The sequence below is a fragment of the Phasianus colchicus genome, chromosome 1 (genome assembly GCF_987193195.1).
Source record: "Phasianus colchicus chromosome 1, bPhaCol1.hap1.1, whole genome shotgun sequence".
NCBI lineage: Eukaryota > Metazoa > Chordata > Aves > Galliformes > Phasianidae > Phasianus > Phasianus colchicus.
In genome coordinates this window covers 131,603,874-131,631,497 of record NC_143436.1, presented here as the reverse complement: position 1 = coordinate 131,631,497, position 27,624 = coordinate 131,603,874, and the positions used below count along the sequence as shown (strand labels likewise).

General features: G+C 37.1%; 1 protein-coding gene and 1 long non-coding RNA gene across 4 annotated transcripts in view; one reads left to right on the top strand and one right to left on the bottom strand.

Moving 5' to 3' along the window:
* The window catches only part of LOC149920036 (uncharacterized), a 16,337-nt gene extending 939 nt beyond the window's left edge, over nucleotides 1-15,398 (top strand). Inside the window, exons 3-5 of one of the 2 annotated variants that reach the window (XR_016460407.1) lie at nucleotides 8,594-8,680; nucleotides 10,881-10,926; nucleotides 15,345-15,398. This is a non-coding gene — a long non-coding RNA (uncharacterized LOC149920036). Of the gene's footprint in view, nucleotides 1-8,593; nucleotides 8,767-10,880; nucleotides 10,927-15,344 lie in introns of those variants that run through there. The other variant, XR_016460406.1, reaches the window with a different exon arrangement.
* On the bottom strand, nucleotides 3,023-27,624 carry TUBGCP5 (tubulin gamma complex component 5). 2 transcript variants are annotated; one of them, XM_031596175.2, is made up of 24 exons: nucleotides 27,331-27,624; nucleotides 25,326-25,379; nucleotides 25,135-25,243; nucleotides 22,958-23,054; nucleotides 22,295-22,405; nucleotides 21,671-21,750; nucleotides 20,530-20,665; nucleotides 18,330-18,447; nucleotides 17,579-17,668; nucleotides 16,970-17,063; nucleotides 16,477-16,708; nucleotides 16,042-16,244; nucleotides 15,397-15,512; nucleotides 14,963-15,231; nucleotides 13,864-14,062; nucleotides 12,436-12,624; nucleotides 11,364-11,546; nucleotides 11,003-11,087; nucleotides 10,770-10,890; nucleotides 9,678-9,856; nucleotides 8,774-8,899; nucleotides 8,130-8,218; nucleotides 6,941-7,041; nucleotides 3,023-5,544 (listed from the first exon to the last, which is right to left on the bottom strand). In XM_031596175.2, exons 1-24 carry the CDS (start codon nucleotides 27,516-27,518, stop codon nucleotides 5,498-5,500), a joined length of 3,216 nt encoding a protein of 1,071 aa, XP_031452035.1. In that variant the 5' UTR covers nucleotides 27,519-27,624; the 3' UTR covers nucleotides 3,023-5,497. The 2 variants fall into 2 exon arrangements, with proteins under 2 accessions (XP_031452035.1, XP_031452036.1); XM_031596176.2 differs by lacking the exon at nucleotides 22,295-22,405.

The following is a 27,624-nucleotide window of genomic DNA, read 5'->3' as shown; positions in this document are numbered from 1 at the left end:
CTTCTCGTAACATCCTTTGGAAAGTGGGAATAAGTTGCAAAGCCCATCATTCTCAGTACTTCATTTACTGTCTTGTCAAATTATTCCACCCGTTCCACATCATCAAGAATTCCGACAGTTCGTGGAGAAATTCTGCATCGTTTCAGAATGTTATCATTTCACCATGTTCCTGACATATCTTCAGTTATTTTTCCAGTGCTGTACCCAGAGCTGCAATCCAGTGCTGGTCTATTAAAGTTTATTTTCTAGGATGTGGCTACTTGCTCTTCTCTGATAGGATATCTCCATAATATATGTTGAGTGCGTACGTTATAGAATTGTTTGCATTGGAGGGGAGACTTAAAAGCCATCTAGTTCAACTCCTCTGTGAAGAACAGGAACACCTATAGCTACATCAGGTTGCCCAGAGCCCCATCCAGCCTGACCTTGAACGTCTCCAGGGACATCCAGCATATCTCTGTGCAACTTGTTTGCATTGATGGAATGAATTTCACCCATCACAGCCCATGATCCCTAGGCTTCTTAACTCAGCTCAGTAAAAACTGCAGAAGACAACCAGAGCCAGATGCTTCTGTTTCTACCTGATACTGCTCAATGCAAGCTATCATACACTTCATCATAAACTTAGTGCAGTGAGGTCATTAAATTAAAAAAAAAAAAAAACAACTCACCTTCATAATGAAGGAGTGGTTTCATTTCCTTGTCCCGAGCACAGAGTTGACAACAGCCCTGTCTTAGTGCAGCACTTGGCCTACATCAGCATTGAGACCTCAGTTCCCAAGCCACAAGTGAAGCAAGGGAGACTTGAAACATGCTGTGTCTGCAAGCACTAGACAGGGAACTTACTCCAAAGCTAAAAGCTCCCAGTGAGATCTGATCTACAGCATTTTGCCTCCAGCTGGGTGATACGACTTCCCAGGAGCACAGCTCCCACCTGTGCCAAAAGTCACCCTGTGCCAGGAGCGGCTGCTTCACCTTATCCTAAGGATTGGCTGATATCCCATGCTCCTTCTGAAGCATTTGAGTGACTGAGTATTTCCCCACAAGTGGAGCAATCTGCTCTTCACTGACATTTCCATACTCAAATTTATACCAACCCATGAAGTCAGATAAAAAATACTGATAATTGATTATATGCAGCTTTTTTATTTATCAAGATCTTTTCTACTTTTTTTGTATATTGGAATCATAGAATAGCCTGGGTTGAAACAGACCACAATGATCATCTAGTTTCAACCCCCCCTGCTACGTGCAGGGTCACCAACCACCAGACCAGGCTGCCCAGAGGAATTAGAGGAAGATCCCATTTCACCATCTGAATGTCTACACTCTCATGTATCATGAGGCATACTTATCAGTATTACATTCTGGAATTCCCCCATGACTCCTTGCTTTCCATTTTTGTGCAATTTAAGTGCTGCAATGACTGCACTTGATAAAGGGTTTCAGTCGGTCTTCATAACCAGCTTCTCCTTTTACTGTATCATCCCTCTTATTCTTGCACCAGTGAATACAGACCTTCTAGGCCTGGCTAAAGTTATACATATCTACATGTACCTGATCATTACCTGATGCCCTACTCACTAGAAGGTATGTGTGGCCTTTATGACGCTAATGGCTAGAATTAGAATCTCAAACAGACCTTTCTTGGGTGGTATTTATTTAAACTCAGTATTTAACCTGTCACCATTATCTTTACTGATATCTATAACACCAATGTGTTATGTTCCTGACAGTTTCTGTTCCTTACATCTGCATCAGATGAACACCAGATAGTAAGACAGCACAAGCTTAACCCAATTCCCTGCAGATCAGATGAAGACTTTTTTCAAAGCTCTATGCTTGCTATGCAGATACCCACAGATGCCTAAAAGACTACTTCCTGAATTCCAGCTGGTTTTGTTCTATTTTGAATTCCTTTCTTTCAGCTGCACAATATTTATCCAAGCTCTATGAATGAAAACTATCTGCAGAAGCCCAAATTATTTCCATGTCATTCCACGTGGAAGAAGAGGTCTTGCTTATGCGTTTCTAAGATGCTTATGTACTCCAGTTTTACACCTTTCCACCCAGGTATCTTAGTGATTAAGCTTAATAACATGCCTACCTCTCAGTTTAATTTTTACCTGCTGAGTCCTTACACTGATCTTTTTATCCTCACAAAGGAGATAATACAACACAGGAACATGCTATGATCTGTCATGATCCAACACAGAAAGGTTGTTATGAAGCTATCACAAACAATGGCCATAAGGACACCCAGAACATGACACCATGCAAAACTACAAAGAAAGAAAAGTGATAACTGTCTCTAAATTAGTTAATAAATAAACCTACATCTGCAGCAAAAAGTCAGCCAGCTGTCCACACTGGAAAAACTGTCCAAGACTAGAAAAAAAAATTGTCTGATATAAAGAGTCAGTACACACTTAATTTTGTATCAGACATGACAGTGGTTTAAAGGAAAGCAGACTATGGAGCTATTCCATACTCCCACACATAAAACAGAGCTGTTGCTTCAGTTCTCAGGAGACAGGCAGAGCACTTGGAGAGTGTTTGCTGTATCCAAGACCCATCTCTATCATGCAAGCAACAGCTCAAATATAATCCCTCACTTGGCCTTATGTAAGGCCCATCTAATGCTGGTCATTTTATTAGTTATCTAGATGCAGTGACCAACAACCCCATGCAGCTTTCCCAGCAATAAAAGCAGTGCACAACAAGCCACAGCATGATCCATTAACTACAAATTGCAGATGTGGGAATGCTTTTCTATAAGCAAGCAAAAGAGTATAGGAGGAAAGCTGGCAACATGTAAATCTGTAGAGCTAGTCAGATTAAAATGCAGCTGGGGGGTAGATTTTGTTTTTTCATGGGCATGCAATTCAGAGATGGTATCTTTAATCCATGCTACCACGGAAACCATGCAATCAGCAACTGCTTGCTAACTGTTTTTGCTATCAATAGCTTGACACTAGCAAAGGTCCCCAAGGACCTAGTTAATTAGGAGGTTATTAAACTAAACAACAAAGAAAGCATTAGAGAATTTCTGAAATCTGTTCTAAAATGGGGCCTAGATATGATAGAAGATCACAGGAAAGAGAAGGAAAAGGAAGAGAAGTGCTGAGGCTGACAGATAAGGACCTCTACACTGTAACTTCTGGCAGAGGGCACCCAGAAGTTAGAGAGAAAAAAAAAGATTTGGAAATAAAGTGTAGATTTAACAGCATCCAATAATGCAGGCTGTTTTTCTTTTCCCAAAGATTCTTAGACATCAGATGCAACATCTCACCTTGAACGTTATAATCTTTTCTAATACCATTTAGCCAGATCCTTACTTTTAAGTACCTAAATCCATGCTTGCTGTTTCACCCAGATTAGTGCTCCTTTTTCACTCCTCCATGCACATTTAAGTACTTATTTTTCAAGAACCCAAGGCCTTCTTGTGGCTTAGCATAAAATTGGATAACTTGGCTAAGAGTAGAATCTAACAGTATTTTTGCTTTGTAGTTTCCATTTCTCTAGGATGAGAACAATCTGTCTGCAGCTACAAATCAGCTTGTGCTTCCTCTCATTCAATAATTCATTAAGACATTATCCCCATAGTCAAGAATCATTTTTTTTAAAATAAGTTCCTATTTCTTACTTTAGATCAGACATACTTCTATCATCAGACATACTTTTTTCACTTCAGTACACACCAGCCTTTTGATATTATGAAACCAACAACCATAAGCACAAAAAGATCAACTTCGTAAAATCAATTCCTTGAAATTTTAAAATCTGCCACCTAGTGGGCTTTTTATTTTTTTATTTTTTAACAACAAAAGCTTTAAATCAGAAGTTACCCCTTAGAAGCTTAGAAAGATCAGTTTTCACATGCTCAAAATCCCAAAAGTAGAAATAAAGCATATAGAAATGCCACATTTCCATGTTGAAGAGAAGGATCCCAAATTTAAGATTCAAATCAGAGATAACTGATGGAGATTGGAATTTGCAAGCAGTCAAAATCATCCAGAAGAAATGGACAGGGGGTGAAATCCAACTAACAGCACTTCTCTCTAAAGAGATCAGAAAATGCTAGACTTTTTTTTTTTTTTATCTGAAATTTGAGCAAATAGCTGAAATACCCAACACTTCACCAAAAACCTCTTTTCTGAATAGGTAAATCTTTACTTAGCTGCTGCCAGCAGGCCAATGGAAGGTCTTGGCAGCATCACAAGGCATACACACCAAAACCAAAGGACTTATTCTTCAGGTAAACAAAAAAGACTCAAAAAAAAGCCATAACTTTGCAGGAACCCGTTGAGATCTCTCGTTTACACAAGACAGCAATATTTATACGTGTAAAATAATGCAGCAAATTCACAGCTCCAAAAACAGCTTTATAACGTGAGCCACTGTTCCACAGCTATTATTAATATACTGCACTTATACAGCAGAAACACCCCTCTAACTTTAGTAAGTTACCACTGAGATTCAAGCAGAAACTCACACACAATGGTCAAATTCCAATTATTTAATCCTTTATTTATTCAAATAAAAAGGCAAATGGCTGCGATTTTCTTCTTTTAAATGTAGGTGTAGTCATGTCAGAATGACAAAAAAAATCATGGGGATGTAGCAGGGTTGTGGAACAAGCCCTACATCCACTTCTCTAAAAACGTACCCTTTCTGTATTATGATCTACCTCTTTACAAGAAATTAACTATTAAATGAATAGTTTTGTTTGCAAAAGGCTTTGAAGGAGAATGATCAAGTTGTAACCTCTGAAACATCTTAGCAATCCAACAGGTAAAAGCAATGTATTTCACAGTCATCTTCATCATGCTTAAACTGACAAGTTTACCACCAAAATTAGTATGCTTTCATCATTTAACATTCAAAAATATCAGTATTCTATGGCCTACAATAATCTACTTCAATTAAGTTAATGTTGTTGTTGTTTTTTTAATATCAGGTTATTGTAACAGTTATAATTGTTCCCAAAGAGTGCTTAAGAGTCATTAAGCAAACAAGATAAATGGCTCTTAGCTTCTTTTTTTTCCCCCCAAAATGAACTCAGCCAACCTTTTGAATAATAAGAACTGAGTCACACCAGTGCACAGTGCCCTGTGACCTAGTCACAGCTGCAAAGTTAATGGAAACAGTACATCAGCAATTATTCATAATAACAATAAAAACAAAATAAAAATCCTTTATACAGCACAAAATACACTTCATGTATTTCAGGCAAGATTGTTCACACAGGATGCATTTTACAGTGCACATTTTTTCATGTCAAAGTCATATACATACAGAGAACAATACAGCCACAAGCAATACACTTAAATACCTGTACATTATTTACATATGAGAATACTTTACACAGCTCCAAACCATCAGTATAATTTCACTATATATGTTTCAAAATGGAGTGTAAAACGCTTACAGTTAACAAAGGACATTCAACATAAATGCTGCTTTCAGTTGTTCTGCAGCTCAGCAGATTCAGGCGCTAGCTCTGTTCCATGCCAGCCATCAGTGATAGAGCTAAAGATTCCACTGTGAATCAAACCATTAAAAAAAAAAGTGAGTATTTGCACTTATATCAATCTGCAAACATTCACTGCAATATTCAATTTCATAGTTTAAATGGAAAATATCAGTTTATTTTTTAAATGTTAACACTTCAGGATTTAAGATGGTAAGACATTTTAAATGTCATGAATTTCTGACATTTCTTAGTGATGGTTAACTGGTAAGAACTGGTGAGAAATAAGCTCCTTTGTTTGAAATACTAATGGCAGCAAATGGCAGCAAACAGAAAACTGGATAAAAGTTGAGGGGAATTATGTGCAGTTAGCCATTCTCACAGACAGTCGTTGCAGACAACCTCTTCTTGACTGAAGAGCAGCGATAAGATATAACCTCTTTTAGAAGCCCATCTCCCTTCCCTATTAGAAAGGGCTGATCTTAGAGGAAAAACAAATGAATGTGCATCTAAATCCCAGCTAATTCAATTCAGAAGTTGCACCCTAGCTCTAACTGGCATTGACAACCCATTTAAGCTAGTATCAGGCTGCAAGTAGAAGCACAAATATCCTCTTCTGCTGTTTCCAGTACTGAGTAACCTCTAGCACACAGTCAAGAGCATAAGGGCAGCTGCAGTTAAGGCATCAAAATATTAAAATGTTATTTGTTCAAGCTATTCCCCAGCTGTCACCTAGCAACATTAAAAACGCTTATATATGCTCTTCAGGTCTTTGTTTTAATTACCTATTTAGAAGACCACTTTGGCTGTCAAGATATACAGGCTGAGTGAGCTGGGCTTGTTCAGCCTGGAGATGAGAAGGCTGCAAGCAGACCTCAACTGCACACTTTCAGTATTTAAAAGGGGATTATAAACAGGAGGCGAATCAACTTTTTACAAGGGTAGACAGTGATAGGACAAGAGGGAATGGTTTTAAGCTCAAGGAGAGATGGTTTAGATTGGATGTTAGGAGGAAGTTCTTTACAGAGAGACCAATGAGGTGCTGGATCAGGCTGCCCAGAGAGGCTGTGAATGTCGCATCCCTGGAGGTGTTCAAGACCAGGTTGGATGGGGCCCTGGCAGCCTGGTCTAGTGCCAGATCTGGAGGTTGGTGGCCCTGCCTGTGGCAGTGGATTTGGAACTTGATGATTTTGGGTCCCTTCCAACCCAAGCCATTGTGTGATTCTATGATCCCCTCTTCAAGCAAACAGATAAACTGAAGATAGTTGCCATGAAAAATAAATTATGGTACATATATTCTAAAATTAATTAATTCAACTTATTCAGAAGTAAGGCTTTATGTTTCTCTGAATACTTTATTTATTATTTTCACAAATTAGATTCTTTAATCTGTACTGACAAATAGATTAAAACTTAAATACATTTTGTGTGACAAGTGCAGGTATATGAAAAGCATCATGTACTTACAGTGAGGAAAAGAGCCTCGGCAGACAGCTTTGTTGAGGACAGTTACAAGAAACATGTGGCAGTTTTTAAAATCAGATTCCATTTTCTCTATGGATTCCATCCTACAAAGAAGTAGAAGGGAGGTACACTTACCAGTCAGTCAAGCAACTGTTACCTTCAAAATATAACCAAAACTTCACAGTGAACAACCAACATGTTCTTCGCACTGCATTCCATCTTGAACTTAAAATATTTCAGTTATATTTGAGTATACCACTCTAAAATGTAAACTGTGGCCAATTTAGACTGGAGTGCCTGAACATTATTAAAGTGGCGTTTTGTCATCCTCTTGTAAGTATCTGCAGTTACTAGGAGGAACTTTGTGGTTTCAGCTGATGAGAACTACTATTCTGAGGTACTCAGAACAGTTTTCAGGAATTTCAAGACAGCCATTCCTGCTCCTAATTGCTTTGGAGCTCTTTGGGATAAACTTACACTACCAAATAAAACAAGGACACACAGCAGGTTAAACAGGGCTCCGATCACCCACTGCTTTCTTATTACAGAATCACAGAACAACACCCAATTGTAGGGGCAGGAAAGGACCTCTGGAGATCACCTAGTTTCTACATGAAAATCTTCACCCCAAAGTCAACTTTCATAGACTTCAACATCTCCAATTTTTGCCCTTGAAATTTTGACAAAGGTTTTATAGTGTGGACAGTCTAAGTTAGAAAAAGAGGGTTGTTCAAGTGTTAGATTTAAATTTACCTACATTTATTTTTAAGAATGACAAAAATGTACTGCCTTCTAGAATGAAAGTCATGCAAAACAATCTCACTTTTCGTGAACCAATAAATGTCAGCAGCTGGCTGCCTATAACTTTAAATCACAGCCAGAAAACAAGATCATAAACGAAACTTATGAACATCCCATTTTATCACTGCGAACAAATATGGATGAAAACTTCTCTTTGTTGCTACGCTGTACAACCTTTTCAGATACTTTAAAGATACATATGAACCATACTTGTAATTAGAAAATACCAAATACACACTCACAGGAGCATATGATACTTCTTGTGTTCTAAGATAAATTTCACTTTTGTTAAGAAATAGTGACTAGCTTCTGGCATTGACCGTTAAACATCTCAAAAGCATGTTCTGAGCTGTGAAATCATGACTGTTTTATTTTAGGTACATATACTTACTTCCAAGCCCCCAGACCCGCCTGCCAACGGTCTGCAAACATCAGCACTAAATTTAAAACTTTCATTATAGCTTCTTTGACAAAGCTCACCTAGAGTAACAAAACAGAAGGAATAACAATCAGAAAGTAATTGTTAATAAAGTGAATAAACATTTTCATTATTAAGGACATAAATGTATCCTACGCCTTCTAATCTTATCTGTAAAAATGGTCTCCAAGGCATAACACAAGTCTGCCCAGTTAAGATATGCTTTGTATTTGCCTTCATTCATTTCATGATTATTTCAATGAGGATTAGTATATGAGACAGATGACTGCAACAACAGACATGTCTCCGTTTCCTACCACACCAGCGTATACAATCCTCATTACATTTCCAAGCCTGTTTGTTCAAATCCCAGCATCTCTAAAAAACAAACGTATGTAAACTCTGATGTAGATAATTTTATTTTCTCTCCTTCACAGAAATGAAGCTGAGACTTGCAAGAGAAACAATATCGGTGTTAATCCTAAACAAGTTATCATTTCCTCAAGAGGATTATTTATTACAGTGTATGTATGAACTGCAAAATAGGCACAGCATCATTAGTACTATTTTCATGTCCTGCTGAACTCAATACATCAAATATTCCATTTTTTACCTACCTTTTCTCTTAGTAGGCAGCGATCATGGATTGTAGATAGGTATCTGTAATGAATCTTTATTAACTGATCTAAATCTTTAGCTTCTTCTACCTGGTGCTGAAATTCCAAGCCAGTACTGTGAAGAATCTTAAAGAGAAAACCACAGTTATTTAAATCCTACATTGCACAGAAATCCCTGTGACTCATTTCCAAGACTTCATTTTTGAGAGCCAATAACTGCCTGATACATTCACTCTTCCCTTTCCAATCTTAACGTGGAGGCTCAGCCTCCCAGCTACTATAAAGTAAAAACTCTGAATTCATCTTATAACTCAGTGACATTTTGTGTACTTTGCACAAGTAGGAACATTATCACTACACACAGGCAGATATATTAGCTCTGGAGGAATCAATTTGGACTATATTATTTCATTAAAGGCCAAAAGAAGGCAACTGAGTAGATATGGACCTTCTAGATGTTACCTTTATTTTTGAGAAGTAATACTTTTGGATCTGCATAGCAGAGATTTTTTAGAAGAATCATTATAAAAAACATCTGCAGCTACACTTCTATGACCATAATAGCTCTAGAGAGTTTAAAGAAGCCTATTTTGGCATGCATTGCACACACAGCTCTGGTACAAACAGCCAAGAAGAAAAAAAAGATATGAAAAAATAATATCCAAAGATCAGTCTGCACATAGAACTTACGAAGCATTTTTAGAATTGATTTTAACTGTCCAAGTGAAAGCTGAAACATTTTTTAGCTTAAATTTTAGATTAAAATCACCTTGAAGAAGAGACATTAGAAAAGGATTTTGCTTTAGTAACTTATATCTCTTTGGTCTGGATAGTTTTAAATAAAAAATATTGCATCTACAGTTACAAGTTCTTAGCATAAATGAAATTATGAGATAAGACAAACCCGAGTCATGATGTAGTTGTGCAGGCTGTTAACAAAATGCATAAGTTTCACTCTTAAGAGGAACATGCGATGTATTTGTTGTTTTATACTTTCTGTTTGTGGTCCAAATCGAGGAAGCGTTCCTTGTTCTAATAAAGTTTCCTCTTTAACCTGTGAGTTTTCTGCAGCACAGACTAGTTCTAAAAATAAAACATATTAAAACATTTATGAAAACAAACTTAGCTAAAATGTTACTTAAAATTGATTTCTCATTACTATGTAAGATACACTGATATAAGATTTTTCTTGCAATTCAGGTGTTTTATTAAAATATAGCAGCAATATTTGTATTTTGAAAATATATGTACATTGAATTTGATAAATATTAGAATAGAAAATGCTATTTAAGAGTTAATTATGTGAAAAGATAATAAGTAAATAAATAATGTGCATATTATCTATCTCCACAAAGAGGGAAATACTTAAAACACAAAGCCTTATCTGTAAAGTTTTAACAATAAAAAACCACATACTTTTAGGAACAGAATTTAGGAACAGATGAAGCACCAAACTTTCTAATTTGATTTTCCAGGACATAAATCACATATCAACTTCATATACGAAAGGAAAAGCATAAAATTAATACACTGAAGATTAAGATCTCAACAGCAGATCTCTTTCTACAAACATCAAATTATTAAATTGTAGCTTAAGTATGTATTCTTATCAAGTTTACTGTTTCAATCTCAACTTCAGTATTTTTTTCATCTTGTTTTCTAAACTTGCTTGCAAGATATTACTCACAAAAAACCTGAGCTATGAATAACAGGTGTAGCAGACAGATCTTCCTACAACAGCAGGGTTGGAAGATCATACATAAACCAATTAGACCTGAACCAAAGAGGTAACAAGAATGCACGAATAACATTGTTTATGAGGCTGAGGAGATGTAAAAAGCATGTCCTATTTAATATACCTGAATTGTGAAGCTAAAAGAGATTAATATTTTACAGATTTAATCAAACTGCTCACTTCAGAACGCAGCAGACCGTTTATATCCTCAGACCCCAGAACAAAGTTTTTAGAGTATCTCTTATTCAAACAGTTTCTTACCGTCAAATCTTAGAACATCTAGACTATACTTGGCCCACTTTATTTGTAGTAGGAGCAGAAAAACTTGGTTGTAAATTTTTTGGCACTCTAGGCTTATAACTATGTCCACAGGCCAAGGAACCTAAGAACAGCAGAGGATAAGACAGAGACAGAAAAGGTAAGTCACATTAATACAACTTCAAATCTATTCTAGAATAAAAACCAGCAGCAATATTAAGGTTACTATACCCTACCTTATAACTTAATGTCAAGCCATCTAGGGTGTGGACAGGCAGTTTCTTCTTTGCTGTATCAACACTTTCAAATGATATAGACAACCTTTACAAGGAAAGAAGTGATTTTATTGGTGGTGATCTAATTCTAAATTAGTGGCTACTTGCATTAGAGATTTTTTTTTCACTTTCTTAAACATTGCCTAATTTAATCTGATAGAGCTGTGTTGAAAAGGAGACAACAGCTCAAAGCTTCACTGAAACAGATTCTTGCAATGAATATGCATTAATTAGTATTGAACTACGCCAGTGAAGTGTACTAATTCAGGAAGATGTGAAAGAAACCATAACTAAAGTCTGTTTTGCAGGATTTTGCATTTACCTTGAGCTGTCCTCCGGATAGCGCTGTCCTACTGCTTCTTGAAGCTGAACATTTAAGAAGGCAACATTCTGCCAAGTTTCCTTTTCTCTAATTTTGTCAAAAATGGATGTATAGAAATCATACATAGTATCTCCAGCTTCAAGTAAGAAAAAGTTTCTCATAGCTTGCAAATATTCTACAAGCCTAAAGAAGGAAAAAAATACAGAACATTACATAAGTCTTCATCATACAAGTGAAACCAAACCTTAACAACTCTTCATTGTATGTACTGAACAGAAATGTAACGAAATCCACTGCTCAAGAAAGCCTCTGAACATGTTCAAATAAAACAAAATAATCAACTCATTTTTTTCTCTCAACTTGAAAGGCAAGCTGTCTTCAACAGACGTGATCATGGCATTCAGCCTTCTTACAGGCCAGGCAATTCTCAAAAATGGCTTAGAGTTTGGCAATCCTGTCCTTCTTTCTGAACACAACTTCAGAGAGTTTTGTGTAAGAAAGGACTTCAAAATGGAGCTCCATGAAGTGATGATAGCAATTCTTCCTGCGCAAAGCAGTAAGAAGAACAGTACCTCTGCATCTCTTTCAAAACACAACTACAAAAATACATTAAGTACTTAAGGTAGCTTAAAAGCATGACCCCCTTTAACCACCTAAAAGGAATAGGCCATTTTACTTCATGTTGTATAAAAATACTGCGTAACATTGTTTCATGTAGTAAATTTTAAATCACCATAACCAAATTTCAGACTATATAAATACATTCTGACCTCCTAAAATTCATCTTCCAGTTTTAAATGACAGCACTATTAAAAATACTGTCCAAAACAATTTCCCTGTTTTTCTTCACTGGGTGTTCAACAATGTATTTGCTGTTAATTTAAAGTAGATAGACCAAAGTTTCACTCGTGACCATTTTAGATCTCCCTTTTTGTTAAGTATTTCCTTGATGATTCAATTAATATAGAAAGGTGTTTAATTCACGTTTTTTTTTTTTTAAAAGAAAATTCCTGCTTTTACTTAAATGACATAACATTGATAATCAGAAATGCTAAACACGTTACTTTCTTACCTATAATCCTTCTTCAAAGTTTGCATTAGATTACCACAGCACTCCAAGTATTGCTTGTCTATGTGAGGATAAAGACAAGACCTCAGTGTCAGTTCAAAAGTCTGGCAGGTGACCGATTCTGAGGATCGATCCACACAAACATCCCCACCAGTAAACTTCTCGTGAAAGTCACTCTGCTCCAAATATAATCTTAAAAATTAAATCAAATAAAAATACTTAGGTTAGAATACATATAAATTTGCACAATATATAGAAGAAAAATGTCATACCTTAGAAAATTTTAATCAAAATTGGAGCTTCTGCTCAAAAAACAGGATTGCAGAATAAAAGCTGTTCGCAGCTATTAATTGTAACTGTTACATTAAAAGTTCTACTATTACTGTGTAACATAGAATTATATAACATTACAGTTGCAACCATTAATATTTTATATATTAGTTTCACCATATAGTGACCAGGCATAAGAATATGAAATAGGATGGCATACTGTAATAACTGTTAAAGGAATAATTCAGAAAAACAACATCAAGTTTGAACACTATCCAGCTTAATAAAACCCTTTCTCACTGGAACTTTTAAAACTATACTACTGTTATGTACACACAGTAGCCAGATGAACTTCCCAGTAAGGAAATATATATATATTTTTTTAAAGCAACAATTTGGGGAAAAGAATAGAGTTTGTTTGAGGCACCTTGAGTATAAGTTACCTGTATTATTTGCAGGCAACCTACATTTGCTAGGTTTAATTATTATTGTATCAGAAAAGGTCAACTTATTATAATGATGTTTGAAAAGCTGCTCACTAGATGAATCCAGTGTAAGAAGCCTGGTTCACTGCAGATGTCGCCTTGATAGACTGGATGAGTCAGACACTGAATTCATTTGACTATCTAACTTGAACAAATAGTACTAACAAATGAGAGAAGTGATAGTTTTATCCATTAATAATTATGATTTCTTAAAACAACCTCCTCTGAAGTCTGAACTGAAAACACAGAAATTGCCAACTAGTATTTGGGAAAAACCTCAATAGCTGTTTCTTATTTGAAATGACAAAAGAAAAAGATTTTTAGAGTGTATACTGCACACAAATCCCAAGCAAGCACATTTACAGTTTATATTTTACCAGAGCATTCATTACTCAAACACTTATTTATGTGCAAAAAAGGTCATGATAAATGCTGCACCTATTTACTACACTAACTGATGTAAGTAGCCGATTCCTCACTGATTTGTTTTTCTTCCAGCTAAGCAGAAGGGTAGTATTTATTGAGATTCTGCCACTGATTATTGGTGTTACTCTTTATTCTGATTGCTTGTTTACTGCAGCAGCAATAAAAATTTGCTTTATCAGATGTCACTGAGCAGAACATTGCTCTCAACAACACAGCAGGAAGATCATTCATCTAGTGGCTATTTACTTACCTGGCGAAATTAATAGCCAGCAGTGGGTCATGGACATCATCCAGTTCTAAGTGCCTTTCTGCTATAGATTGCATCTTTATTAGGCTCTGCTTGGTGGCCTGCTGCTCTGTAATAATATCTGGAACAGACTCTTCCCCATGCCTCAGGCGAGACTGCACGGATTCCAGGAACAGCGTATACAAACTCTTTCTTTCAGCATCTAAACTGGGCAATGTGTTTCATGGTAAGATTTCATTGTAAGAGAAAATACTGCCTGAACTACAAGACCAACTGCAGAATCCAACATACGCTTGAAAGATTTTAAACAAAATTTAGGCCACTTCTCAGGTAAGTACTTAGAACTAAATATCTCTAAATCAGTGGGGCTAATCTAATGCTTCAAGTCAGGCATTTGGTTAAATGCATTGCTAATTAGAGACTGTAATAGAACTTCTTTCTCATAAAGGCAATTCTCAGCACATAAAGCAACACCGTGTCACAGAGGGAAACAAGCCTATAGAGATGCCAACATAATTCAGCTATCACTATTAACCCCACAGAAATTGTATGACCAAAAAATGCATTTCATCTCCTCCAAAAAAAAAAAAAAAAAATCAACATTGATTACCTGCTGCACCATGTTTTACAATCATTCAAAAAAGTAACCTGGCTATAGATACGCATAAAATTGTCAGTATAAGTTTCATCTAATTATTAGTAAACTTTTTTTTGTTGAAGAAGTTCTGTATGTTACCTTGAAATTACTCAACCACTTAATGAAAAACAACTATTTATTAGACCGAAACACAGTTTTACTGTTTACCATGTTTGTCTAATAACAAATGAAATGTTTTGAAAGCATATGAAAACAAGTTTATGAAAATTTGAAGCAACAAAACCTGAAGTGAGTACTTGATCACTGATCATTGTTTGCTTTGTTCTTGTCACTTGGTTGCATTGGAAGAGTAAGTTATCGGTCAGAACTGGAGTTACAAACCATGATACTGACATATAAGGAGGACAGTTAAGTTGTTCTATAACCACAGAAACACCATTATATAAAATATTCCCATGCTGTTAGTTACCCTATGGCATGATACTCCACCAACTGACAGCTCACCCCTGGATGCGGCCTGCTGTGGAGAGCCATCTTTGCATTGAAGATTCTTCAACAGCTGCATGGATTTTCCAGCCATGATGATTTGCTTTAGCACAGGTTTCAGAAAAGAGACCATAGTGTGTTGCCTGCTTGAAGGGGCCTGATCACTGCCAGAACTGGCACTGGCATTATCACTCATCTTCTCTTCATTCTCTGTTTTTTCTGACACGCTATATAATGTGTAGGTAGCATACCAAAAATCTCTGTGATTAACTGGAACGTTTTTGTTCCTGCAGAGAAGGAAGAAAAAATAAAGTGTTGAGTATTTTCCTTTTTAAAAGATGAAACTTCCTTACTAGAAGGTTTATTGTCATCTTTGCTCTATACGTCACCTTTCTTTCAGAACAATCAAGAAGTACTTTCAAACTATGAGTGTCCAACATCAGCACCCCTACCTCTGAATGATGAATTCCTTTGCAGGATCAAACAAATTGCCATGGACAATCCACTCATCCACTGTCTGTAAGTATGGCCTCACAGTCTCAACCCAGAGAGAGAACAGAAGGGACACCTGAATTTAAAGAAAGAAAAAAAATAAATAATTTTTTCCAGTAAATATTACAAGGAACATAGCAAAGTCTAACCTATTAATTGTATGATAGCAAGTTTATAAGATATACTTAACTATAGTTAACGATTTCTAAAGATAAAATATTCAACTAACAATTACAGGCCTAGCACTATAAATGGAGATGTGCATTGTGCAAGTTTCCCCTTATTACTTCTGTCATTGCAATTAGACCCAAACAGCAACTTTCATTACTCTCACTCCAACATTCCTTAAATGATAACTGATAGTTGTAACACACCATGATTTTATAATGGGCACAGTGACATCTACTACATTTTCACTAATGCTCATCCCCTCATGAATCTTGTATGTAGTTTGAGTGAACTCTTGTAAGAAAACAGTCATTTGTTATGGCTACCAGATTTGTCCTCCGCTGCTGAAGGACAACGTACTCAGTCAGCAGAATGAAATCTGCCTTACCAAATATTTTAGAGTGTGATTTCATTAAGGAAGAATGATTTTTGCCTACCGTTTGTTCAGATGCTTCTCCAACACTGTCATATTCAAGAATAGCTTTGTAAAGAGTATTAAGCAGATGAGATGCTCGTACAACATTTCTAGTGTCAGGTGGCACTTCTGCTACTCCTGTGCTAAAAACCTTGTGAAGTACCTTTAGCTGTGCCAGGCGGGGAGACAGCTTATCTATTACTATTGAAAGTGTGACTGTTTTGTCTGGGGAAAAAAAAAAAAACAGGGAAAAAAAATAGAAAAAGATGTAAAAAGGCAACTTGCAACAGAAAATCAAAATTCTGGTATTGCTATTCATGAGGTTTTAAAATGAAGCATGGCATATTTCACAGTTTCAAAATGCATTCACATAATATTTTGCATGCTTCCCTCATAAAAATTTCCTTCTGTGCCTCCCTCTTGTAAAATATCCCATAAAATTTCCATTGCACTGTACCTTTGTTGATGATGCATTTTTCAATTTCAGTAAGTTCTTCTTTGAAGCTAATGAAGTATTTGTATAAGGCCCACATAAAAGCTTGGTATGTTCTGAATGGGGCTTCAGTCGTTTTCTTTGGAGTAGAAACATTTTCCGGGCTGTGTCCCATCACCTCATCAATAAATTTCTGCAGTCTAAACACAACTTGACCATATGCAGCTATCTGCTCCAACACAGACCTTAGGCAATTCTAGAATAAAGATATATATTTTTTAATGAAAGCCTAACAATTAAATCACAAGATATCTATCTGAATTAACATGCAATGAAATTCTGCCATCTTTATTGCTTCATCACATTCTCACATATAGGAACAGCTCATTCCACTCTGACTAAATGAAGAACAATTGCAGAAATGTTACTTTCCCACAAGCAGTGTTAACTTCCTAGTCCCAAAAATTACATCTTCCTACTGACAGATACATTCAGCTGAGATTCAGAAATAACTTACATGGGTTAAGTGAGTTACAATTATATCGTTCCGCACAACCACTTTTCCATCATTCAACTGAAATATAAAGAGCTTTTTCACTCCTGAAAGTAGCCTTGAAAAGAAACAGAAAGATTAATGCTTTTTCTCTGCCTTTATGGACTCACAACAACACTAATAAAAGAATCAGTTGTGCCTTGCCTACGTTTCTGTTTTCAAATGAAAGGTGATCAAAGATCAGCTATGCTATTCATACTGTTAAGTTGTTGCTAGAACAAGAACAAAACACTGACACTAGGCAAACACATCCTAAAGTTCCTCTCCAAATAAGACATCTTCCAGTTATGGGATGAATCAAAACCTACTCTGCAATGTTGGACACTTTATTAAAAAAGACTCTAGGGCAAGGTAAGAACAACTTGGTTCTTCTTAACAGCTTCTTAACAAGCAGCAGTAAACTATTTTCTTTGTAAATATACACTAGCGGCATCTTTGTCCCAGCAACACTGGAAGCTAAAAACTCTGCAATAATTCTTCAGATACAAGTTCAAAGATAAATCTCTTATTTCCTTGAACGAGGATACAAAAACATAGAAACTTAAAATGCAAGCTTTCTGATATTGCTCTTACCAAAGAGTTTCCCTTATAACCTGGGTTTCTGTGACTAGTGTTCTCTCTTCTGGCACATATAAAGGATCACTGGTGTACAAGTGGTGGTCCCTAGTAAAATGTGAAATGAAAACAATTTAAGGCCTGAAATCGAAGATCAATAATCTGACAGTAAGGATGAAACAATACTCTTAAGGGTCAGTTTAGCTCTAATTGTATATGGATAGATACAATGTTCATGTAGACATTTTAAGTCAGTTTGTTTCCACATTGTTAAGTGAAATACTATGGAAAACATCCACTATCATCTAGTTGTACGCAGCAAGGCAAACAATTAGGTAGGAAATAAGTAATGAATTTGAGATTTGTTTTCTGTTTTTAATTATCTCATATTCAACGGTATGAAAAGTTATGGAGTTAATCTTTCCATTCCAAAAACTAAGCTAAAAAGTAAAGTTTCAATTTCCTTAACTCATAGCAGCAAATTCATACTTCATCTCAAAAGTTTGCTTCTGAAATTGAAACTTCCACATGCAACTACAAACTTTTCCCTGTAGTAATGCACAATTCTTTGTAAACCTTCCACAGTATTTTTTGTATTTAAGGATACAATGATTATTCATATTTGCAATGTTTGATTCTTTATCAGAGGCAACAGTTACACAAGCAGTAACTATACCAGCTTTATACTTTAACAGTAAAGACGCTTAATTAAGTTATTATTTAGCTTTACGTGCCAGCAAGGAAGATGTAAGTGACATTGTTTTCTCACCAGACTGCAGCTAGGTTGGAATGCAAGTGCAAACTATGAGAAAAACGAGGAGCTCTTCCTGTCCAGTACTGAGGAACGACATGCTGCTCCAGCCAGCTCCGGGCATCAGGCTCACCAACTGTAAAAATACAACTGTGGGTGAGATATTTTTGTTCAGGAAAACACATGATAACATTTCCGTGTGTTTTTTTAATAAGCCTATCCACTCAGCTGCAGAAGCAAAGATTGTTTCATATAAATCTGAGTTTTCAACTGCTTACATTTCACCTTGATCACGTGACTTGTGCATCATGCATTAATTAACTCGCACAGAAATGTCTCACCTCCTGAAGTTGTAAAGTTGTACTCACCTCAAGTACTGCGTTCAGTTTTGGGCACCTCAGTACAGAAAGGACATTGAGGTGCTGGAGCAGGTCCAAAGAAGGGCAACAAGGCTTGTGAAGGGCTTGCAGAATATGCCCTATGAGGAGAGACTTTAGTCTCTCCTCATAGGTTCCTTTAGGAACTGGGGCTGTTTAGTCTGGGGAAAAGGAGGCTGAGGGAAGACCTTATTGCTCTCTTCCAATATCTGAAAAGTGCTTACAACAGGAGTGGGGTTGGTCTCTTTTCACTGGTGACAGGACGAGGGGAAATGGCCTCAAGTTGCATCAGAGTAAGTTTAGGCTGGATATCAGGAAACCCTTCTTTACAGAAAGGGTTGTTAAGCACTGGAATAGGCTCCCCAGGGAGATGCTTGAGTCACCATCCCTGGATGTGATGGTGTTTAAAATCCGTTGTGGTGCTCAGGGACATGATTTAGCAGAGGGCTGTTAGAGTTAGGGTAGTATGGTTAGGTTGTGGTTGGACTCGATGATCTTTAAGGTCTTTCACAACCTGAGTGATTCCATGATTCTATGTCTTAAAAAAAAGACTCGGAGGGGTACCTAGCTTTCAACTGTTCCTCAGAGAATGCATTTTTATTTCAGGCAATTGTCATATGATATATACATGTCATAGTTTTATGATGTTTGATTATCAGTATTCCACATCATAACATCATGTAGTGCACTGGGAGTTAAAGAGTTAATGCTCTAGGTCCAGGTACCTGTCCATGAAGAGAAGAACTACTACATACCACAGAGGACTGTTCACTGCTCTGTTACCACTTCCACTCTCTGGGAGAAGACAAAAGGCCTTTGTAGGTCACCTGATGGATTATCTGGCTCATGTCTGTTACTCGTCTCATCTCAGTATTAAAGTAAGGCCTTCAGCTTTTGGATACCCTCTCTCATATTTGATTTATTAGCTTAAATTTGTGTTATAGTGCGTTATAGTGCATTATCTTGCATTCCAATATCTTATTTATTAAAATAGTTTGTTTCTCCTCAGATCGATGTTGCTGTTTTGTTTTAGGGCCCATCTCTCTACCCTTTTCCCCGTTTCCCTTTTCCAGGGCACAGATCCCTGGGAAAGGGGTCCCTCTGTCCCACCAGTCACAGAACTGGGCCGAACCAGCCCATAAGCCATTGACAATACAAAACAAAGCAGACTTCAAAAATAAACTGCCAAATATCACCATCTTTGTCACGCTGTTCTTTTTTACTACACATTCAGTACATTACACAAAAATGTTTTTTTCTTAAATGTGATTACTAAGAAACCATAACTAATCTCAGTAGATAACTGCTACTTACACAAATTATGAATATTACAGACTGCTTATACAGGATATCATATATCCAACAATATCCTATGTGAAAATCCACTGCTATAGTTAATATTCTGTGAAACTATTCAAGAATAAGCCACCAGTGTTCTAATGACATAAAACTAATTTTTCAGAAGTGTTTTATAGAACTGAGTCAATCAGTTCTGTTGCCAATTAAATATTATTTTAGCATCCTGATAGTTAATAATAAACATTTACTTTATACCCATAAAGCTGCATGCTACATCTGCTTTGGAAGTTTTCATTTCTATCTTTGAGTATTTATGCCTATTTTCACACAAATAAACAGAAGCCTTCTCCATTAGCATCAACAGAAATTAAATCAAGCTTTCCATATTGAAAAATTAAACGCACAAACACTAAAGTGAATTATAGGTCTAAAATGCAGTATCTTATTAAGTATCTTTAGTGTCTCACTAAAGAATAGTAAAGCAATATTTGTAAAATCTGAGTATGTATGATTAGATTAGAAACATTAATACTTAAACTAACCTTTCCAGGAAACATTAGGTACTGTTTTCTTGTTTGGATCTTGGTCTTCTAAAGGTGTTCTGTCTACTTGAATACCTGAGTCCTCCCTGCTCAAAGGCTGAGTATCTTCCTCCTCCTCACTTTCTCCAGACCAATCCTAACAAGGGAAATAAAACCCCACATGTTTCATTACAACATAATGGTCAGATCTATACTCAGTTCCTACTGACTTGTTGTAGCTGAATATAACAATTTTCTTTCTTTCACTACAAAGCTAATTCAGGACATTAAGACTAACATAACTGTCTCACAGAGACTGGTTTAAATTATATTAACATTAAAGCTGTAAGTTTTAGGTGGAAGAAGCATTTGCATTTATCTGCACAGAAACTGAGCACTGCAGAATAAAACAGCTAGTGATTTTTCAAGCTATATTCCACAAGCCCAGTCACAAGAGAAGGCTCTGATGATGATACTGTGCTTTTCAAAGTTACTGATGGAATTCTTCTCCTGGGACTCAAAACGTAGCATGACCTGAACTTCCTCTGCTTCTTACTTACCACCAAAACTTCTCCCAATACTGGCAAGATTCAAACTTTCGGAAACCCACGTTAGGATGATCTGGGAAAGCCACATACGTTCCATTAATTTCAACTTGCTTGGAAATCTGCTGTAGTCCTCACCTCCTCTTGCCATATACATTCTACTTTGATGCTAAGAATTTTACATACTCCTTTATACTATGGACAATATTTGGTTAAGGCTAGCAATCACCTATATTAAGTAGGAAAAAGGTTAGAAAAGTACACAGGCTGCCAAAGAAAAGCAATTTATTCTCTCTGAAACCTTTCAAGGGAATCAGAATTTAGGAGTAGAAGAGTTTAACTATAGAGCTAAAGGAAGTTTTGATTAGCAGCAGGCAGACGAGGCCAGATCAGTCGCAAGGCTAAGTCAGAACAGAATGAATAACAAAAGCATTTCTATTACTGCTGCTCTGCTTGAGTCTGCATGAATTTCATGGTGTTAAGTAAGCAACAGCGTGCCAGGGAATCCTTTAAGGATCCATGTAAACAGAGCACACATGCCAGGGCAATTTAATCAGATCTCCAGCGTACTTCAGAACAGTTTATATGCTTTCCTTTTACTTTAAGAAATTACTTACTGGTGAATCTATGCCTGGGCCAAAGTAAATTTCTTCTCCTTCCAACAAATACTTTCCCCAGTCAAATTTTTCTTCCTTTTCTAGAAGTATAAATAAAATAAAATAGTAAGTATCACTTCACTCTGACCTCCTTTGAAAACAAATTCCAGAGCTTAAATTACCTTTATACTCTAAATCTAAAGCAAAGACATAGTCAAGCACTTAAGGTTACACCATTGTTCTTTTAACAAGGTTATATACTTTCAACATGACACACAAATTGTGATATTGACTACATATATTCTTTATGTTCTCAATTTTATTGTTTATACACTCAAAATATGCAGCACGGAGTGCTATCAACACATTTATCTCTATTATGTTACACTATCCTATGCTTTGGTCCTGGAAAAACATGCAAGAATGCAACATATCACTAACTGTGACTATTCCATTAGCTCAGTGGAGACATTCTAAATGTGTAACTTACATATGCACAAGCATAGTGGACAATAAACAACAGTAAAGCAAGAATTGTCTTACTCTCCTAAAGACACCACATATCCATGATGTGATGTGTCATATTTTAAAAGTAACAAATCACACTTAGAATATATTATATCTTAAACATGAAGCTTACTCAACTGTAATTAGAGCTGTTTGAGATAACCTCTTCATATTCACATTCCTGGAATGGGCTGAAAGTGCATTCAAAACACCGCCGAGGGAATGTGCAGAGATCATTCAAAAAGGAATCTTAAGATGCAAGATTTTCTTTAGGTTAGTCTGAAATATTCTTCTTTCAGTCTACGATACAACACTGCAAACAAATGGGGGATGGTATCCACTCAAACTTAAGCACAAGCCTCATTTTAGGCACTGAGTGAAACAGTCCTACTTCAGAACGCAGGCAACTGGGGTCCCCCTCTGGAAACCTTCAAAGGTATTTACCTTTCCTTGACTACATTGGGAACACAGGAATTTATATTACCAAAGCTGTTTCAATACATATCCTATTAAGGTGCAAGACAGAGACTGAGGATAGAAACCAGCTGTCTGTCTTTGAGCGTGTAAGAGCTCCCAAGGTACCCTGCTGGCTGGAAAACTCAATTATGGAATGTAACATAAATGGGAGGTAGGAAAGGTTATTTGCAGACTATTTGAAATGTATACATCATAAAAAAGACAATCAATAATGCACCTCGATGTGATGAAGATAATAAAATAGAAAGGAAAAACAGCCTTCTTATCAGCTTGTATTAACTGAGTGCATCTTTTGTTAGCAACACAAACATCTTGTCAAATTACCTGCTTCTTTTTCTCTTGGTTTTTCCACATAGGTGGTGTTAGATGGAGAATCAGACAAACATAGCAGAAGAGACAGTATGGAATAGTGCGTATCTGTCTATAAAACACATTAGAAAAAAAGCTAATTAAAAAGAGATTGAAAAGATTTTGGTTGAAAATAACTTCAGTCTATTATCTTTAAGAATGCTCACAATTAATTCCCTCACCTCAGTCCTGAACTAAAAAATAAGATCTGCAGCACAATATCAAATGTTATCTGCTCTCTTCTGCCCACTAGCTAGCTGATCAATATGCAAATACTATGAAAACTCTCTCAGCTGCCTCTTACTAGCAGCTAATCAGGTGATATGGAAAAGAGATAAGAGGAAATCAGAACTACTGTGAAAGTAAGAAGTCACCTTAGGCCAGGCTAAGTGTACACAGCTATATCAACATGGACAAAAGAAAAGGGCCTGCAGGTATCTAAGTCTAATTTCCCACACTCATATGGTTTGTTATTTCAAACAGAGGCTAAATCAAAGTTAGCTAAAAACATTTCACTAAAACTGCTACATTTAGATACCATCTTCACATCATCTTCCCTCATCTGAAAACCTACACAAAGTGTTAAGGATACATTTTTAACTCTGATACTGTGCTAAAGCAGTTTTGAAACAGGCCTTCAACTAAGCTAGATTATTATAGCAACAGTGGTATTTGGCAAAGATTGGCGTTATGGTCCTAATTCCTAATACTTGCTTAGAAGACAACCACTGCTGTCATTAGTGAACTTTTTCTTTCTGAAGCAAGATTTTTCATTGGCCTCATTCTGACCTTCCAGAATTCTTCAGCAGAACACTCCACATCTAGCCATGTGGATATTCTGCTGTCTACATCCCATACACATGGGCTTAAAAAGTTAAAAAAGAAATACATGAAAAGCTCATTGGGAATGTGATCCAAGCCCACTTCTAACAAAAATTCTCAATTTTTTTGTAGAGCAGCATTACCCTCAACTAGTGTACATGGAGTAAAACATGTTCCTACTGAACATTACTGACCTTAAGAGTTAGTCAAAGAGTTTTGGTAGGTCATCAACAGAGCCACAAATGAGAGCTGGCATTCCACTTAGCAGGCACAAAACTGTTAAATACCCAATCTTCCCAGTTATGTGACACTGCTAAAAACTAAAAGCAGTTTAACTTCCAAGTATGAGATATATGATATCTCCAGCTGTACTCCAGTCACAATTAAAAAAAAAAAAAAAGTCTTGGGATATTTGCAACATTTAACTATAAAATGCTTGCTTGGATTTTTGTTTTTATTCAACACTCAAAACAAATACAAGTTAAGGTTTGTAATTAAAAAAACTAAGGAGCACAGTACAGTAACTCAAGATGTGCAAGCTATTGAGGGCTCAACATTTTTTTCCACAAAGTAGAGGAAAGCTAAAAAAGTCCAAAGAGAGGTGTATGACAGCAGTTCAATGAGAACAAGAATCGACTCCAACTATGAACAGAGCCTTGTATTAAAGACATTATATGGGGCAACACGTCTCAAATTGCAAGCGCAAACCTCCTAATAGCAGAAACTTCCAGTTTTCAAAGGTGAAATTCATAATAAACGACCACAATGGAAAACACCCAAGTGAGACAATTTTTGCTATTTCCACTCAGGCCACATCTTAAAATGCTTTGATAGAAACTGTATCAAGGCAAAAAAAAAAAACAAAAAAAACCAAAACCCAATGCACTCCAAAGTCACAAATGCAGCCTCAGTAAGGAAGCTACAATCCATGAGTGCTCCATTTGGGAATAATAAAATCAAAAGGTTCAGATTCATTACCTAAGGTAAAAATTTGGGCAAAGAACAAGTATTTCTGCTCAGCCACTGATTTAAAACATCTAGACAAGGGTTCAGCTACATTTGTACAATGTTGACCACAAAACATTTGCTTGGCAGTGAAATATATGTTCTGTAAGTCATGAGAATGAGCACACTGGAACACTGAAAGGACAATAAGACTGCTTCTAAAACAAACAGGGAAACTACAGAATACAACCCTAAAAATACACGATGTGAACAGCAACCACAAACTCTACTGCTAAGCCATCTGAAATTTCCAACACGACATTACAGTAGAAGCTCACTGCATCAACAAGAGTGCAAAAAGGAGAAGGAAACTCTAACATACATACTTTTGTTTCTTCTATGCTTGGAAGTGGTGAATTCAGAAATTTTTCTGTTAATCTTTTCCAGCTTGCTGCTTTTCCCAGGTCAGAATGAACTATCAATTTTTCATGTATTCTAATTTAAAAAAAAAAAAAGTACAAGTAATGCTTCAAAAAAGTTAACTAATTCATAATTAATCCATAAACACATAACTCACCCCTCTATGGTCCTCTCTACTTTATGACTGTTCACATCAAGAAAACGGTGAAATCTGTATAAGAAATCTGTATTAGAATATGCTTGATAAGGCAACTTACGTCAGAAAGAAAATAAAGTCAATTTACACGATGGCAATTTTGTTTTAATCTTGTTTTCTGTTTAACAAAGCCTGCTTAATTCAGCAACATCATTAAACATCAACAAAATTTAATCTCCATGCCTCTTATCTCAAGGAGGATTAAGGGCAATCAGCCTTAAAAACAGAAAAATGGAACGCAGCTTAAATTTAACCAGCAATTTCAGATGAATGGAAAATTACTGCAGTAACAGCAAAGTAAGTAATTAAAGTATGTCATCAGTTAAGTCAAGCAGAGCAAGGAAATAAAAAAAAATTACTGTCAAAGTCATCTGTGTCAAACACACAAATTATCTGGGACCTGTACCACAAGCAGAGGCAAAACAAACACCCACATGGAAAGGTCAGTAAACCCAAATGAAACTCCTTTGTAAATGACAAAGGACAGTGCCTAAAAGAAAAGAGAACCTCATCCAAACAAACAAAAAGATAAACCACCAAAGTAGCGTGTATAGGGATTAAAAAAACCCAAACTTGTGAAAGGTACAATAGACTTTGCAGAAGACGTCAGAACACAAACAAGGTTCTTCAGTTAGGAATAAAGAGAGAAAAAACAGGAAATGGGATGTAACAGCACTGAGTACATCAGCAAGATTCAAGATACCAAGAACACAGGCCTGAAAGGTAGCTTAAACTCATATGACTACAGAAAGAAATGAAAATCATTGCCTCTGAATCAGAGGCAAAAGCCAAGTTTAACCAGCCAAATTTGGAAAAAAACAATCTAACATCACCTCATGGTCAAGGTAAAGAGCTAAAAAATGAAACTGCAAGCCTAATAGCAAGGCTTTTTAATAACATCATTGAAGGATAAAGACATGCCTGTATTTAGGAAACGAAGAAGAACCATCTTATTAACCATGGATCTACTAGCCTGATTTTAGCTGCATCTAAGGTTTTGGAATAAATACCAGATGGAACAACTAGAAATGACAGTAAACAGTGGCAAGTTGTTAAGGTGAAAGGAAGTTATTAATGAGAATCATCAGAGGTTTTGAGAGATCCTGGGGCCATAAGCAACATTTAGCCTCAGCATGACCACTGCTACAAGCAGTGTTTCTGATGCAGCTACAAAAGGATTTAATGTAGTACTGTGATATGTAACACAAAATACTTCTGGTAAACAAAAAAAATCACAACGGGACAGCAGTAACACCATATTCCCGCGTTCCCAATGCACACAAGTGGCCTCGTTAATATGTATCCAAGCTGAACTTGTCAAACCTCCGCACTGCTGTCCAGCAGCTATTCGCTGTTCTGTATAAAAAAGCCTTATTGGAGCGTATGAGCTGACTCCCTGCCTCACTCAATGCAACGCAGTAATGCAAATGCTTAGCTAAAAACTGGATTTGAATAGCATTAAAGCATGGATTCAGCACTCACTGCATAAAGCTTACAAGCACATACGGCCCAGCAGTGGCAGCAGCCAACTGGTGGCGAGGGAAACTGGAAATGGGTCACGCCAGGAGTGGCAGCAGTGAAACGGTGGTTGTGATAACTGAAAAAGCAGCGCAGGGAAGTTCAGTAGGAACTGGCTGGCACTGTAACACAATGAAAGGGACGCAGCCAAGGCAGGATTACGGGAGGCAGGTTAAAATACACTACGTTTATGACAAACTCAGACGACATTCGGTATCAGCAACGCTCCAGGCCGGTAGCTCGCTCCCCTGCTCACCACGCACAGCCTTTACTCTTCGCTTCCCTGCAACCAACAAAACGCTGCCCGCTGAGGCGAGGCCGCCAAGGGCACCTTCTGACGCGAACGCCGCAGCAGCGGCTCAGCCCTCCTCCGCAGCCGTTCCATAGCGCAGCCCACACACGAGCCCTGGGGCCGTGCAGCGGCGCTCCTCAGTCCGCGGGCGCTGACCTGAAGTTGGACCAGGCGAAATTCAGCGCCGTCTGGAACCGGCCGCCGCCCGACTCCTCCTCCTCCTGCTTCTCCTCCTCCTCCTCGGGGAGGCCGGTGACGCTGCGGATGAGGGCGCGGACGGTCCGCTCCTGCTCCTGCTCGAAGCGGCTCCGGCGGCCGGGCGAGGCCAACAGCGGGGCCGCCATATCCGCAGCGCGGGAACGGGACCTCAGGGAGGCGCCACGGAGCCTTCTGCCGCACCTCTCGCGAGATTTCGCAGCACTCCTCACGAGAACACAACCCCCCCATCAG